We start from the raw sequence: 17,755 nt of genomic DNA, 5'->3' as shown, positions 1-17,755 counted from the left end.
CTCTCCAGTGCCGGGGAGGCCTGTACCCCATCTTATGTATTCACATCACATACCTGAGACTGGGTCACTGGGTACAGAAGCCCACAGCAATGGAGAGAAGACTCTACAGCAGGGATCCTCAAACTTTTTTTTGGTCAAGAGCCGGGTCACCATACTTCAGACTGCTGGGGGGCCGGAGTATACATAAAATGATGGTGAAAAATATTACATTGAATCTAGGTAATGGTTTCCCCCAATCATGCCTGGAGGAGAACTCCCAGCAGCAGCCATTCAGTCACGCGGTGCTCGAAGAACCTCTTTGTGCTCCAGACAGTGAAGCATACTCAGGTGATAACCTGCCGTCCAGTAGGACAGCACTGTCACCTGATGCAGAATTGGATTGGAAACCAGCGAATTACTTCTCGCTGGCTTCTACAGTATGTGGATGGGTGGTGCCAGCACTGCTATTCTATATGCGGGCCGTCAATATTTAAAGGTGCAGTGGGCCACATCTAGAAGTTACACATTTTGTGTTTGGGGGGCCAGTGAAAAAGCCCCGGGGGGCCGCATTCGGCCCACGGGCCTTAGTTTTAGGAACACTGCACTATAGGATAGGTGAGCTGCTTCCACACTTACCCAGTGGGGGGGGGGGGGGAAGGGGGGGCACGTCACATGGGGGGAGGGGGCGACATTAGGGTGATTTCCAGTAGATTTCAGCAATCTGCATTGTTTGAGCAACCGAGTACACAAGCAGCTCGGGGTGACCCAGAACCACTAGGAAAGTATAGGGGACTAAAAGAGGCCGAAAAGCTCCCCTACTAGAAAACAGAAGGAAACTTGCAATAATTCAGCTTTAAATGAACATCTGTGGTTACCCACAATGCACTGTTACTGAATATGCAAATTATCTCTTCATGCCCCTGTGGCCAGGCTTGCATCCAGAACTGCTGGTGTATAGCGAGCCTATAGTTATACATTTTACACAGCCACATCAACCCCACAAGCAGACAGCCTGTTTCAGACTATTAGTCCTCATCAGTGCATGGCAGGGATATGGCTCTATGGGATGGGGGCTTGGACCAGAACAACAGAGTAATCAAGCAGCTTGGGGTGACTCAAAACCCCAAGGAAAGTATAGGGGACTAAAAGAGGCTTTTTATGTCATTTTAAATAACACCAGTTGTCTGGCAGTCCTGCTGATCCTCTGCCTCTAATACTTTTAGCCATAGCCCCAGAACAAGCATACAGATCCGATGTTTCTGATGAAAATCTGACAAGATTGGCTCCATGCTTGTTTCAAGTGTGTGATTCAGACACTACTGCAGCCAAATAGATCGGCGGGATAGCCAGGTAACTGGTATTGTTAAAAGGAAATCAATATGACAGCCTTCCTATCCCTTTCACTTCAGGTTCCCTTTAAGTCTCTCTTACATATGACTGGTCCTCTTTGGCAGCTTATGTGTCCTATTACTCTGGAAATTAACACAAAAAAGCGATATTTGCCATGTGGCGCCTTTCACACTGTTTTATCTTTCAGAAGAGGCTTAGATGCCTGACATGTTTCCACTGACACAGAACTGATTAAGAAAGAAAGAGTTGATTCACGCACGGCATTTAAACAGGTCCAGATTGTCAGGGGTTAACACAGAACACATGCTGTAAGAGACGTTTTCTGCGAGTGATTTGCACCATCTGACAGCGGAGCCGGGTAAGGGATGTTCTCACGCTAAATCTCTACTGCTCTCTCTGCTTTACATAGTCTATGGACAGGAAGTCGCTTGGCCTGTCTGGGAAGGAGCTGGATACATGGTCCATGGACAGGAAGTCTCTTGACCTGTTTGTGAAGGAGCTGGATACATGTTCAATGAACAGGAAGTCTCCTGACCTGTCTGAGAAGGAGCTGGACACGTGGTTCATGGACAGGAAGTCTCTTGACCTGTTTGGGAAGAGCTGGACACATGGTCCATGGACAGGAAGTCTCTTGACCTGTCTGGGCAGGAGCTGGACACGTGGTTCATGGACAGGAAGTCTCTTGACCTGTTTGGGAAGGAGCTGGATACGTGTTCCATGAACAGGAAGTCTCTTGACCTGTCTGGGAAGGAGCTGGACACGTGGTTCATGGACAGGAAGTCTCTTGACCTGTTTGGGAAGGAGCTGGACACATGATCCATGGACAGGAAGTCTCTTGACCTCTCTGGGAAGGAGCTGGACACGTGGTTCATGGACAGGAAGTCTCTTGACCTGTTTGGGAAGGAGCTGGATACGTGTTCCATGAACAGGAAGTCTCCTGACCTGTCTGAGAAGGAGCTGGACATGTGGTTCATAGACAGGAAGTCTCTTGACCTGTTTGGGAAGGAGCTGGACACATGGTCCATGGACAGGGAGTCTCTTGACCTGTCTGGGGAGGAGCTGGACACATGGTCCATGTACAGGAAGTCTCTTGATCTGTCTGGGAAGGAGCTGGACACATAATCCATGGACAGGAAGTCTCTTGACCTGTCTGGGAAAGAGCTGGATGAGGTATAAATGGTGCCCAGGCCTCTCGTTTACATAGGTTGCGGAAGGCTAGACACGTCTTGCTGAGGTTGGTTTTGGTGAATGGCTGCTTGTTGAGAATGTAGAACGATTGGTAAAACAGAGATGCCAAATAAAATACACTAAATGCAGTTTAAGAAGGAAGGTAATGGTGGACTTAAGGTCCTCACCCACCTTGCAATTTTTTTCGACAACCAGCGATTTTGTTGAGCAATCATTTCCATGTTCTTGCGATGTGGGTACAGGCGCACAATTATGCCAACGATGTTTAGAGACACATGGCAGTAACAATCGTCACGGCGCATTGGATCTACGACTCCGAGCAAAGTGCTGCGATCGTCACTTGTACCCGTCCACAGAGAGATGGATCAGATAGAATTCCTCGTTAAGGGACGTTGCTGGGATCCATCTTCCTTGGTCGTGAGATGAGTTCTCAACTTTATCTCCCAACAAGAGACCCATCTGTTTTGGGATGCACTTCACTTGCAATGTGTTTCACAGGCTAAACCTGCTTCTTCAGGCAAAAATGGGAATCGCTGAGAGGCAAAAACAATTTTTTAATAGACAATGCAACAACTAGATTCAATTGCTGTATAGATATTTTGCTGACAGAGGTTCTTCATATACTGAATTGCATAACTGGACACCGATAGCATTACAGGAACACTGAGGGGCAAACAGTCTTTGACAATATAATGTGCAGATCATACAAAATAAAAACATAATGTTAGCGGAGTTCATGCATTGTTTCTGTGCTTGTCAGATATGTATCGTAGGGTAAAGCAGGTCTATTACAATTCATAAATGCAGGGCCGGCCTTTGCTATGAGCAACCTAAGCGGTTGCTCAGGGCGCCAGCTCTGAAGGGCGTATGCGCCATGTCGCCCCTTGCCGCCCTGCTGTCTCTCCCTGCGTCCTCTCCGTCTGTAATTAGAACATGGTCGCCGATGTCCACAAATGCGGACAATCGGTGGCCATTTTCTTGTAGCCCGGCTCTAAATACAGATGGAGCGGAGGCGGGGAGAGAAGAGGGACGTCGGCGCTGGAGCGTGGAAGTCAGGTGAGTCAGTCGAGTCAGTCTCTGCCTGGCCCGCTGCCGCAGAGGGGGGGGGGGGATTGACTGGGAGCATACTACCTACACTATACTACCTACATTGGGGGCATACTACCTACACTGCGGGCATACTACCTACACTGGGGGCATACTACCTACATTGGGGGAATACCACCTACACTGGGAGCTATGCTACTACACTGGGGGCAGCTATGCTACTACACTGGGGGCAGCTATGCTACTACACTGGGGGCATACTACCTACGTGGGGGCATGCTACCTACACTGGGGGCAACTATGCTACTACACTGAGGGCAACTATACTACCTACACTGGGGGCAGCAATGCTACCTATATGGAGCAACTATACTACCTACACTGGGGGCAACTATGCTACCTGTATGTGGGGCAACTATGCTACTTACACTGGGGCAACTATACTACCTATACTGAGGGCTACTATACTAGCTACCTTTACTGTGGCAACTATACTACCTATGGTTGGCTACCTACACTGAGGGCACCTACACATGAGATCCTATACTGAGTGCACCTATACCTGGCTACCTACCTACTTATACTGAGTCTGAGGGCATTTTTGGGGGAGGGACGCACCACAGCTATAACGAGCGATGCAAATTGTTGGTGCTATATATGGGCCTGTTTGTGCGTGCGTATGTGTGTACGTGCGCAAAGAGGATGGGGGGGGGGGCACCAAAATCCAGTTTTACTCAGGGTGCAGTGAAACCTAAGGCCGACCCTGCATAAATGCAGTAAAAATTAAATATATAAATGAGTGGTTGCCTTTGAGGTAACCAATAACAAGGGTGAAGAGGTGCCCAAAATGAGATAAAATTAAGTTAAAAACAAAATAAAATAGAAAAAGAGTAGAGGTGACTTACCTCTTGAATGACACTGGTGTAATAAATAGAAGTTGATTTTGATTAGCACAGGAAACGCGTTTTGTGGGTGCAAGCCCACTTCCTCAGGCCAAGTAAAGTACCACTGCTTGTGCAGCCAAAAACTTGGAGTGCCTCTCCAAGCTTTTAGCTGCACAACCAGTTGCACTCTTCACTGTTGTTGTGTCAGTAATACCTCCCTCTTCTGGTGGGGGTGGGGAAGGTTATTGGACTGTAGTGGCCTTGCCACTCTTGGTACCAATTAAATTTTTCCATCCACCTACACCTGGAATTCTCGAGTGGAGACAGGCCATATTTCTCCATCTAATTCATGTGGTTGGTTTCCCACTTGCTGCAATCCACCTTTGTGAGTATATTCCTCTCGTCTCATACACTTTTCCAAATCTAGGTGACATATTTATGTAGCTTCTACCAACAACATGTCTTACCAAAAACATATGAAGGTGTATAGTTGAAGCCCCATTAATTTATTTTTTGGATACATGAAGACCTAGGAACATCTTCTACCGAGATCACTTCAGGGCTCTTTCACATAGATTTGGTGCAGTGCAATATTGTTACCGCAGCCCACCGCTGTGCAATGAGTCTATGGAGACTTTCATACTTTGACATTGCCACGTGACGGAAGTGATGTTTTCGCTGCATCCCTGACGTTATGCTGGGCGTTTTCTCCTTATCAATCGAGCTGCTGATGGCTCGATTGATAATATCCGACAAGTCCGATGACCTGCCGAATAGATTCCCCGCTTGATCCCCGCGGGCGGACAATAGCGGGGAATCGAGCGGAAGATGAGCGCCCGTGGGGACGAGCAAGGATCAATAGAGGCGCGAGCGGGGATGCGCCGGGATCGAGCCAGCGGCTCGATCCGGCGCATAATCGAGGCCGTGTATGCCCAGCATTAGGTCTAAGTCGCGTTGCGGCGATCTGCATCGGCCCGTAAGTCATGTTAGTCTATGGCAACACATGAATTTGTAAAAAATCACTGACAAGAGGACGCATGCGCATGCATGGAAGTGTATTTTAACAATACTCTTATGGGCACTTCCGCATACACGAAGCAGGAAGTGATGGCAAGCAATGCGTCACTTCCTGCTTGGCCGGGGGCCAGACAGGGAACGGGGATCCCTGAAGGCCTGTATTTGACAGTGCGATGCGGTGTTTCGCTAATGCCGATTTGTAGTCTGAAACCGGCCTCATGGTGTCTAGCTGAAGCCACTTTCCTTATTTCTTTGGAGATACCATGGCCTGGACACAAAAGAACTGTTTTGATGGATGACAAGTTCTTGGAAAATTCTAGGTTGCCTTTGTTATACAGTTGGAGCAATAATCACAACCTGAGAAGGACATTTTCTGCAGTGTACAACCCAAGGACAGTTTGCACATGGAAGTCACTATAAATACTTCATTTAACGGAAAAAAAAAATATTTTTCAAAAATGTCAGTCAATACATCCCGACTGGACTACTGTAATGCTCTCTACACTGGCCTTCCAAAAAAGAACTTGTACCGCCTACAGCTGATACAGAATACTGCTGCCAGACTGCTAACCAACCAACCCCGTCACTGCCACATAACGCCAGTCCTGCACTCCCTTCACTGGCTACCTATAGAATGAACCCTTCTCAAGATCGGCCTACTGACATTTAAATCACTAAATAATCTGGGCCCTGGATACATGAAAGAAATGTTACAGCTGCATAGCAATCCCTGCAATCTCAGATCCACAGGTTCTAATAATCTAGTCCTACCCAGAGTCCACTTGGAAACTATTGGTCCCAGAGCCTTCTGTCATGCTGCCCCTACGTTTTGGAACTCCTCACCTCAACGGATCAGGACAGCTCCATCTCTAGAGGTGTTTAAATCTAGACTGAAAACCCACCTGTTCAGTTTGGCATTTGCAGAAATATAACTTTGGTTGTGTGAATACTTCATCCTACTACCAACTACTGAATCTGAGAGAGCCTAAGTGCTTTGAGTCCTATGGGAGAAAAGCGCTATAGAAATGTTATTGTATTGTAATAGATTCTCCTTCTACCAATGATGGGTCACTGTTGAAGAGCACTCTCACACATTATTTTGAGAAGGTCCAGCCCTGCACTGTTTTGGCCAGAATAAGGCCCTCTGTTTAGAGGTAGTTTTGACGTGCGCTGTTGGACATTAGCTCATGTTTCTGGTTATGTCCCTTCTCCGTCTTCTAAACATCTTGGAAAATTTAACCGTGTATTCCGTTATTCCTGCAAATATTATCCTAGTGTTTGCAGGAAGGGAAAAAAAAAAGAAAACAAACTCAATTAAAATACCTCCTCGTCTGCCTGGCGTAATTGGTTCAGACTGTGACACTGTGTATTTAGTGTGTCGTAACGCAAACCTTCGCATCGATTCACTCGGAGTCCAAACGCTTGACACGCTCCCACTTTCAAGGTCAGTTTATTTGAGTAAAAGGTCTTCTACGTTGGTGAAAAGTTAGCTGGCGTAATCCCCATACTCCCGGGCGCGATGAGAAGGCCGCGCAGGACGCACTCGTGCCGGTTTGTGGGTGGTCGAGCAGGACAGGATAATTATTGACGGCTGAATGTGAAAATCACAATGGCAGTCTGTTTCCTCGCCCCGTCCTGTGTGTATGTATAAACGCGTGAGTCAGCGGGCAATCTATCGACTGGAGCTGGTTATAATCTCCCTTCTGGCAGCCGCTCTTACAGGCGTGCATAATTGAATTCTATAAATTTATGAGTTCAGCTTGAGCAGTTACATGAGTGCTGCTTGCACCTTATTAGCAGAAAGCCGCTGTATGTTTCTCCGCCAATGGGATGCCGGGCTTAAGAATGGATTATAAATAATCCTATATTTTTCCATGTTCTGTTTTTCTTCCCCTGTGAACATTCGGTTGTGATCTTCTATACCATATGTCGGGCTTTCGCTGAGGATTCCTTCGAATGTAGACCAGAGTATTGGCAGAGGGCTGGTGTACATGGGCGGTAACATGGTGCTTTGGACGCATGTTTAAATTTTGATTGGGATCCTGGATAGCAGCGTTGGTGTTTTAGCAAGGTTTGTTTGCAGCTTTTTGTAATAATTATTTTCATACAATCTTAAAGTGAATGGGAACCGCATTTTAAAAAAAATGAAGCAAATACTTACCTAAGGAGAGGGAAGGCTCTGGGTCGTATAGAGCCTTCCGTCTCCTCTCTCGGTGCTCGCTATCTTGTGCTGGCTCCCCCCATTTCAATCCCCCACCGAAAGGGTATTTGGAAGTCTCCGGGAGCCGTGTCCTCCTGAAGACGTGCGGCTCCATACTGCACAGGCGTGAGCGTGCAAGAGAGCGTGCTTGCGCAGACGCAGTACAGGGCCGCCCTTCTTCAGGAGCAATCGGGCTCCCTGAAGACTTCTGAAGCCTCCTTCGGCCGGGTAAAGCAGTATTTGACTAAATTAGCCAGCACTGGAACGAGGGGACCAGGAGAGGAGCCGGAAGACTCTATAGGACCCAGAGCCTTCCCTCTCCTTGGGTAAGTATCTGTCTCATTTTTTTAAATGCAGTTCCCATTCACTTTAAAGGATTACTCTACTTCCATACAAAAAAAAAAATCTTTTGCATGCTTCACCCCTGTATAAAACGTTTTGTAACTGAATGCCTGTAAATGTTGCCTTTAGACTTCAGTCTACAGGTGATATACGCTTTGTGGGAAACCTGCTGAAAAATGATGGCGACAAGATCTTGGTGAGATCTGTGTTAAATTTTGGTAATCGGGCCCCCAGGTGGTCTATTTGCCGCCCAATGTGGCTAGTAGCCAATCAGCTACCACATAGTATTTAATGGTTGTAGCTAGCCGGATGTTAGGTTAGTGTTAGGCACTTACCAGGGAGGGGCTAGTAAGGTTAGGCGTTAGGTTGTCGTGGGAGGGGCTAAGCTTAGGAACTTACAGTTGTAGTTAGTTAGGCATAAAGTAGGGCGTCTTCTTTCTAGGCACTTATGGGGGAATGGGCTATGGGTGGAAGGGTTAGGGTTAGGCATTGAGTGGGGTGATAGGGTAGTGGGTAACATTAAACGCAATGCCAGACAAGTGAGACAAAACACATTTATGTACTCAGGGCCACTTCTGGGCAAAGGCTATCCAGGGGAAGGCCTGGGAAGCTCTCTAGTGTACAAGGCACCAAACAGCAGCCGAGTGACACCCAATTAAGGACAACAGATGCCTGTCTACATTTCCCAGCATCCCAGCGTTACAGTTACTGTGACTACATGACGGGGCAGTACTTGTAGTTTACAGGAAGTGGGCGGTGAGCAAATATAAGACCTCAGTCTGCAAACAGGAAACTATTAAAGTTCCAATGCTCTTAAAGGGTACTTGAACTTTAAAAATGTACGAGATAGCATACCTTTGGCTCTTTCAGTGTCCCCATAAACTCCTTGACCCCTCATGCTCGCTGGCCTCCCCTCCGTGTGGGAGTGATGCCCCCCTTTGAAACCCCCGACTGAAACCATGCTATGTCCTCTCTACTCACCCGCTTCAGTTGTGCTTCCGAAACGGCTGTGCACATCAGCTATGGTCAGAAGCGTCCTGGGCACATACTGTTCAGATACATTCATAACCACTCTCCCGGCTGAGGCTCCTGCAGCTGTGGGGGAGCATTATGCACAAATCGGACAGAGCACGCCCCTTTCAGATAACGTTCATTGCGGCTACAGCAGCACCCAGTGTGTAATTTTGGCACTGGGGCTTTAGCCGGTAGGGAGTAATGTGTAGGCCGGAAGAGGTAGAGTGAGGCCATTTCACAGTTTAAAATATCTGTGGCGCCGTTGACTTACATGACTTCCGGTTGCCGTGCGTCACTGCGGGTGTTTGCCGATAATGCGCTGTTGCCATTGCATGAGATTGGATGCTTCCAGTGCTTTGCACCGCAGCTGATCTGAAACGCCCCATATTGTAATTGCTTTAGCATTACCCTGCGGTAAAATAGAATAACGCAGCGCAATGAAAATGCGCCCGTGTGAAAGGTAAGGGCGTAAGGTAACAAGACGGTTTGTTTTAGGAGAAGCTAGGGTGGACAGTTAGTTTTAGAAGTAGGGAGGGGGCACGGTTAGTGTTAGGAGTCGGTAAAGGGAGAGTTAGTGTAAGAAGTAGGTTTGGTGAAGCGCTAGTCGGATTTTGGCAGTTTTGCAGACATTCTGCTATCCACTTCACCCGGCGCTCAATTTCTTAGATGTACGAATGGTGAATGCCTTTAGCCCGTACGGAGAGGTGCACACAGTGTTGGACCGGGAGCTGGGAGACCTGAGTAAATCCCCTTGCTGGCCAAGCAGCAGTAATCAGGTGTTGCTGCTCACAGTGAAGACTTGCTGCAGGTTTCTATTGGGAGTGAAAACACAGGGTTACTGCTGCTTGGCCAGCAGGTGGATTTCCTCAGGTTTTCCACCTCCCAGTCTGACACTGTGCACAGCTGCAGGCAAACAGAGCTACAGAATGATATTTTTGTGTTGAAAAGGTCAGTTCCAGAGCTAAGGGTTATCCTTTACTCTAAGGGCCATTTTCTACTGTGGGAATTTTGCAATCTGATAGTGATTGTGATCGGATCACAAAACAGTAGGTACATTTTAAAGGGAACCTTAACTGAGAGTGATATGGATGTTTCCTGTTAAACAATACCAGTTGCCTGGCAATCCAGCTGATCTCTGTGGCTGCAATAGTGGCTGAATCACACCCTGAAACAAGCATGCAGCTAATCCAGTCTGACTTCAGTCAGAGCACCTGATCTGCATGCTTGTTCAGGGGGTGTGGCTAAAAGTATTAGAGACCCAGGATCAGGAGGGATTTTCCCCTATTGCAATAGTCGTGTTTGCTGGATTTTTTTGTGCAAAGTATAGGAATTCAGGAAAATCGCATAGTGATTGTGCCACTGGGTATGCGATTGTTTTCATGCTTTGGCAGTTCAAAATATTTTCACGCCCAGTTTTTTCTCTCGACAAAAATTGCGGATGCAAACAGATTGTAGTTGCGGCGTACACCCGGCATAATTGCTGCAGTGGAAAATGCAAGAAACGCAATAGAATCGCATCGCAATCGCGTTTCTCGGTGGAAAACATCCCTTAGGGTACTTTAAGAATTTGACTTGAGTCTTAGAGTTTGGTTGTGTCCTTGCGGTGTTAATTACCATTGCAAATATTGATGAGCTGCGTCGTAACACGTCTTTGTGTATCGCGTAGCTGAAAATAGCCGGGCGATGTCAAGGACTTCCTGCTGTGTCTGAGCGGAGCCAGAGCCGTCTCCTGCGCCCGCCAGACCTATCCCTGGCAGATATCACTTCAAGGACAGAATAATATTGTGCTACGAGCAGCTCACATTGCCCCCAGAATCAGGTCACCTCTGTGGAAGGTCCGGCCCCGGTGGAGCGCTCGGGGTCGGCGGTTACATCATCACACAAGGTTACGCGGTCGCTCTGAGTTCAGACAATACAAAAAAATATCGTAATTCGGGGTTGCTGGATAGTTAAATCTGCAGCTCAGGGATAGTTTTTTTTTTAATTTAACATGGATTTCAAAGGAACTGTAGTGAAAATAACGTTTTTTGTTTTTTTACAATGTTTATTTACAGATGATTTAGTCAGTGTTTGGTCATTGTAAAATCTTTCCTCCCCCTGATTTACATTCTGACATTTATCACTGGTAGTGACTTCTTTACTCCTGTCAGGTGCAGCTCTGTGGAATGTTTACCGAGAGTTCCGAAGCCAGTACAAGATATACCTGGTTTCCCAGAATGCTCGGGGGAGGGGGGAGAATTCCATATAATAAACAGCCTAGACTAAGTATCTCTGGGAGGGTGGGGCTACATAGCAATATACAGATATGGGAAGTGTTTCTGAATGCTGAAACCAGGAAAGTTACTGTAAAAGGGCCTGTTTGACATCTCCTTGTACATTTCTAGCGGTGAGTCTGTTTCCATTAGAGAGAGATTAAAGCTATGCACATTGGCAAAGGCGTTGCTATGGTTTTCTTCGCCCAGGGACAAAGACAGTTTTTGCACCCCCCACCTAGACAAAATAGGTGTGGACATGCATCAGAATGTGGGCGTGGTCATGGGTGGAGACAGATGGACAATTACTGTTTAGATAGCCACATGTGCCTCCTTTCCCCATAGATAGACAGATGCGCCCCTATTCCCCCTTCCCTATTTAGATAGCCAGATGTGCCCCTTTTAGATAACTAAATGTGCCCCCTTCCTCCTGTTTCTATAAACAGATTTCCCGCTTTTTCTGCTGCTGTAATGTTTCAGCACTCCTCTGCAGAGAGAGGGAGAGAAGCATGGGGCACTTTGGGTAGCGCGCAAGCTGCCTCTCGTGTGTGGGGGTGCAGCGGCTGTGCTGGGCGCCCTCACAGCTCTGCACCCGGGGGCGTGTGTTCCCCTCTGCCCACCCATATCTACGCCTCTGCACATTGGCTGGAATACTATCACCCAAAACAGTCATTTGTGATTCTTTCAGGTGACTGTTTAGAAACATTCATTGAACAGACACTCTGCTTGACAGGTTAGCCAAGTGTAATCCAACTCGGTGAACCGCCGAAGGGGAGGGGAGTGATATCCGTGGAACCGATTTGTCACGCAAGTTTTTAGTCCACGATTATCATGAATGACTGTTATTCAAAATTTGGCATGTGTAATTCGCTTTATACCAAAACATCCAATAACAAAATAAACTTCTTTTATCTTTCATGATTACTTGTGATCTTACCCTCAGATTTGCAGTGATATTGCACTACTTGAGGATTGTAGTGCCATTGCCACAGACTGCTGTTTTCCTGAGGGTGTTACACGCCTCAAGGCAGGTCTCAGACACGCCCCTTTCAGGATTGTGGAGAGGGGGAGGGTTTGATGATGTCACACAGGCCCCTCTCTGAACCTGATGATGTTATTGGCGTATAGCAATTTTTTAAATCTGTCATTCTGGGGTTTATCTTTCCAATAAGTCTAGGTAATTAGAAATGGTCAATAAGAAGCAGATAATTCTTACTTGCATGCAAATGTAATGCAAATTGTACGCAGCCCGGTATTTGGCTATCCTGTAGTTTCATTAGACTTACATCCAAGATGATCATTAAAGAGTACCTAGAAGACAGAGCCTGTCATGCTTTTCTTAATGATACAGGATTGGGGAGGGGGTAAATTACTTACCTAATTGGCTGTAATTAATTCACAAGTGATGCTCCACCCCCCGGCAACATTGTCATGGTCATGTTTCCAAAGTCTTCCAAAGCTCCACCTTCATTGCCACGGCCTGCCCCCAGCTTGGCAGCAACCAATTAGGCAGCAGCTGCTGAGCTGGGGACGGGTCGCAGCAGCGCAGATGGGGGTGGCCAGGGACTCGGAAGAACTATGAAAAAAAAAAACCAAAACTCTGCCGCTGCATTTGCATTAGGGGGAGGGGGGAGCGATCACATGACTGAATCACACACCTGAAACAAACATGCGGAAAATCTGGACCTATTTGCCAGAAACATGATCTGCATGCTTGTTCCAGGTGTATGGCTAAAGGTTTTAGAGGCAGAGCATCAGCAGGACAGCCAGGCAACTGGTATTGTTTAAAAAGAAATCGATATGGCAGCCTCTATATCCCCGCTATCGGTATTGCAAAGTCCCCGCTATCGGTATTGCAAAGTCCCCACTATCGGTAAGCCAAAGTCCCCGCTATCAGTAAGCCAAAGTCCCCGCTATCGGTAAGCCAAAGTCCCCGCTATCAGTAAAGCAAAGTCCCCGCTATCAGTAAAGCAAAGTCCCCGCTATCAGTAAAGCAAAGTCCCCGCTATCAGTAAAGCAAAGTCCCCGCTATCGGTAAAGCAAAGTCCCCGCTATCAGTAAAGCAAAGTCCCCGCTATCGGCAAGCCAAAGTCCCCACTATCGGTAAAGCAAAGTCCCCGCTATCGGTAAAGCAAAGTCCCCGCTATCGGTAAAGCAAAGTCCCCGCTATCGGTAATGCACAGTCCCCGCTATCGGTAAAGCAAAGTCCCCGCTATCGGTAAAGCAAAGTCCCCGCTATCGGCAAAGCAAAGTCCCCGCTATCGGTAAAGCAAAGTCCCCGCTATCGGTAAAGCAAAGTCCCCGCTATCGGTAAAGCAAAGTCCCCGCTATCGGCAAAGCAAAGTCCCCGCTATCGGCAAAGCAAAGTCCCCGCTATCGGTAAAGCAAAGTCCCCGCTATCGGTAAAGCAAAGTCTCCGCTATCGGTAAAGCAAAGTCCCCGCTATCGGTAAAGCAAAGTCCCCGCTATCGGTAAAGCAAAGTCCCCGCTATCGGCAAAGCAAAGTCCCCGCTATCGGTAAAGCACAGTCCCCGCTATCGGTAAAGCAAAGTCCCCGCTATCGGCAAAGCAAAGTCCCCGCTATCAGTAAAGCAAAGTCCCCGCTATCGGTAAGCGAAAGTCCCCGCTATCGGTAAAGCAAAGTCCCCGCTATCGGCAAAGCAAAGTCCCAGCTATCGGTAAAGCAAAGTCCCAGCTATCGGTAAAGCAAAGTCCCCGCTATCGGTAAAGCAAAGTCCCCGCTATCGGTAAAGCACAGTCCCCGCTATCGGTAAAGCAAAGTCCCCGCTATCGGTAAAGCAAAGTCCCCGCTCTCGGTAAAGCAAAGTCCCCGCTCTCGGTAAAGCAAAGTCCCCGCTATCGGTAAAGCAAAGTCCTCGCTATCGGTAAAGCACAGTCCCCGCTATCGGTAAAGCACAGTCCCCGCTATCGGTAAAGCACAGTCCCCGCTATCTGTAAGCCAAAGTCCCCGCTATCGGCAAAGCAAAGTCCTCGCTATCGGTAAAGCACAGTCCCCGCTATCGGTAAAGCACAGTCCCAGCTATCGGTAAAGCACAGTCCCCGCTATCTGTAAGCCAAAGTCCCCGCTATCGGTAAAGCAAAGTCCCCGCTATCGGTAAAGCACAGTCCCCGCTATCGGTAAAGCACAGTCCCCGCTATCTGTAAAGCAAAGTCCCCGCTATCGGTAAAGCAAAGTCCCCGCTATCGGTAAAGCACAGTCCCCGCTATCGGTAAAGCACAGTCCCCGCTATCTGTAAGCCAAAGTCCCCGCTATCGGTAAGCCAAAGTCCCCGCTATCGGCAAAGCAAAGTCCCCGCTATCGGTAAAGCACAGTCCCCGCTATCGGTAAAGCACAGTCCCCGCTATCGGTAAAGCAAAGTCCCCGCTATCGGTAAAGCACAGTCCCCGCTATCGGTAAAGCACAGTCCCCGCTATCTGTAAGCCAAAGTCCCCGCTATCGGTAAGCCAAACTCCCCGCTATCGGCAAAGCAAAGTCCCCGCTATCGGCAAAGCAAAGTCCCCGCTATCGGCAAAGCAAAGTCTCCGCTATCGGTAAAGCAAAGTCCCCGCTATCGGCAAAGCAAAGTCCCCGCTATCGGTAAAGAAAAGTCCCCGCTATCGGCAAAGCAAAGTACCCGCTATCGGCAAAGCAAAGTCCCCGCTATCGGTAAAGCAAAGTCCCCGCTATCGGCAAAGCAAAGTCCCCGCTACCGGTAAAGAAAAGTCCCCGCTATCGGCAAAGCAAAGTACCCGCTATCGGCAAAGCAAAGTCTCCGCTATCGGCAAAGCAAATACCGGGGATATTGCTTTCGTTTGAATTCCTTGATTCTGTGGATCCGTGAAATATTATCCTTTTTTTTCGATGTGAATAATAAAAAAAATTAGATTGTTCACTAAGATTGCACCGTTAATGGCCATCTTTATAGCCTAAATCAGAATTGTCCCAGGACAATAGTTATGGTTTTGTTTGCATTACGTGCATTGATGGAGAAAGATGTACATCATGTTCAATAGCTCTTTCTTTTATCTTTTGCAGGACGACATCCGGCTTCAAGAGAACGTGCGCCAGGCTTCCGACATAATCGCAGCGCTGGTCAAAGACAGGAACCCCGCCCTCACCGGACAGATACTGACCGCAGGGGAATAACCTTCTGGAAATATACTGTAATTCAGTGTGTGTCTGTGCGGGCGGATGTGCGTGGGCAGTAGGATCTCTTGGAGGGCAATCTAGTTCCCCATTTTGAACCTGGCCTTAAAGTGAACCAAAGACGAAGCACCCTTGTGTATTTTACCCTATATATCAGTAGGAACATTAGAGAAAACACTTACCTGTCTGTTTCACCCTCACTGCTGTCTGTTTCTCTGTTTCATCCTCACTGCTAAAAGTGTCTGTTAGCAGCTGTGATAAGAATCCTGGACTGAGCATTCAGTCTGGCTTTGCAGGGAATAATTATAGCTGAGTCATTATAGCAGAGCCACAAGGGGGCAGGCTTGGGCTTGAAAAGACACCAGAGAAGACAGACTCAGCTATTATCTTTCCGTAGCAAAGCTAGACTGAATGCACAGTCGGGGATTCTTATCAGAGGTGATAACAGTCAGATTAAACAGAGAACAATGAAACAAAGAGCAGATTAGGTGTTTACTGTCATGTTCCCACTGATTTATAAGGTAAAATACAAGAGGGTGCTTCATCTCTGGTTCTCTTTAATGACTTATGTATATCCACTGATAAAATGCACGTCTAAGAATTTCAACCCAAGCCAGAAGTCCAGTGCTTTAGCTGTGTTTACTGTATCTGGATAACTGCCTATAAACAGGAACTTGACTGAATATAACACATAATGAATAATATGTCTTATTTTTTACAATATTCAAAATAAATTATTTAGTCAGTGTTTTTGCCCATTGTAAACTTTTTTCTCGCCTTTGTTTACATTCTTAAATTTATCACAGGTGGCGACATTTTTACTGCTGGCAGGTGCATCACCGTGGAATGTTTGTTTACAGTGTTCCGAAACCTGTACAAATAATGACTGGTCTCCCAGAATGCTCTTGGAGGAGAATTCTGCCTAATAATCTTCCTAGGCTAAAGGCTACATACACACATCAGACTATAGTCTTTGGAAAATGAAAGATCACAGACCAATCTTACCACCCTTCATGTAGTATGAGAGCCGGTGGCCACAAACGATACAATAAAATGATCAGATTTTACGGCAATTCGATAAAACGATCGGATCTCCCAAAATAATCGAAAGCTCTTTTTTCATTCGACTGAAAAATCCAATCGGATTTCCCGTTTTCTTCGATTTTAATCGATCCGGAATGCCAGATATTTTTCTTCAATCTTTCTAAAGATTGTATGGTGTGTGTTGGATTGTCAATGTATTAATATACCCACTCTAGCAATTTTGTCAGAGTTTCCAATCATTTTTATCATAATTGGGGAAAAATTGAACATAGGTGTGTGGTACATTGGTCATATTTTTGAAATGTTACAATCAGTCAGAAAAATTTATTGCAATTCTTAAATTGAACAGATATTTAAAAAAATGTATGGTGTGTGGCCTTCAGTCTTTTTATGGAGCTGAACTCCACATCAGAAAAAAATCTTTGCAAGATGCTGCACACACAGATGCTGTACAGACACGAAAGATCAGTATCTGCAAAAGATCTGTTCCTGCCAAAAATCCATTCCTGCAAATTGCAATGATAGTCTATGAGATCTGCAGATCATCATACACACATGATTTAACTGACATTCATCTGCAGATCAAGCAATCATCCGCAGATCTGAAAATCCATCCTGGTGGATCTGATCTGCAGATGAATGTCAGTTAAACAAGGTGTGTATGATGATCTGCAGATCTCATAGACTATGAATGCATTTTGCAGGGACGGATCTTTTGCAGGAACAGATCTTTTGCATAGATACTGATCCTTTGAATGTCTGCAGCATCTTTGTGTGCAGCAACCTGCAAAGATTTCTGTCTGATGGGGAGTTCAGCTCCATAGAATAGACTGTGTAGAGTATGGCTCTCACACTACGTGGAAGGGGGTAAAATTGGTCTGTGATCTTTCATTTTCCAAAGACTATGGTCTGATGTGTGTATGAGCCTTTTGTCTCCGTGGGAGGGTGGGGCAACATACCAATATATAGATATAGGAAGTGTTTCTGATGTTGATACCAGGACAATTACCATAAAAGTGGGTATTTTGAATAATTTACTACATTCTACTATGTGTCAGTACAGGGACTCTTTAAAGCGGATCCGAGATGAAAAACGAACTATAACAAGTAACTTGTCTATATATCTTATCTAAAGTTTAGATAGTTTACACAGCAAATCTAGCTGCAAACTGATTTAATAGAAAATGATTATTTCTTTCTGTGATACGACAGCAGCCATGTTGTTTGTAAACATTACACAGAAGCAGGCTTATCTGCACCATCAGCACTCAGACTGTGAAAAAAACCTAAT

The 17,755-nt window shown here is 46.6% G+C and overlaps 1 protein-coding gene across 1 annotated transcript in view; it reads left to right on the top strand.

The window, feature by feature from the left end:
• CRPPA (CDP-L-ribitol pyrophosphorylase A) overlaps window positions 1-16,168 on the top strand; it is a 230,201-nt gene extending 214,033 nt beyond the window's left edge. Inside the window, exon 10 of the mRNA XM_068235105.1 lies at window positions 15,310-16,168. Coding sequence (XP_068091206.1) covers window positions 15,310-15,420 — 111 coding nt within the window. The 3' untranslated portion in view covers window positions 15,421-16,168. The remainder of the gene's footprint in view (window positions 1-15,309) is intronic.
• Window positions 16,169-17,755: the final 1,587 nt, after the last annotated feature.

The sequence above is a fragment of the Hyperolius riggenbachi genome, chromosome 5, assembly GCF_040937935.1.
Source record: "Hyperolius riggenbachi isolate aHypRig1 chromosome 5, aHypRig1.pri, whole genome shotgun sequence".
Taxonomy (NCBI): Eukaryota; Metazoa; Chordata; class Amphibia; order Anura; family Hyperoliidae; genus Hyperolius; species Hyperolius riggenbachi.
Note: the sequence above shows the minus strand (reverse complement) of the source record. Positions and strands in the feature narration are given on the sequence as shown.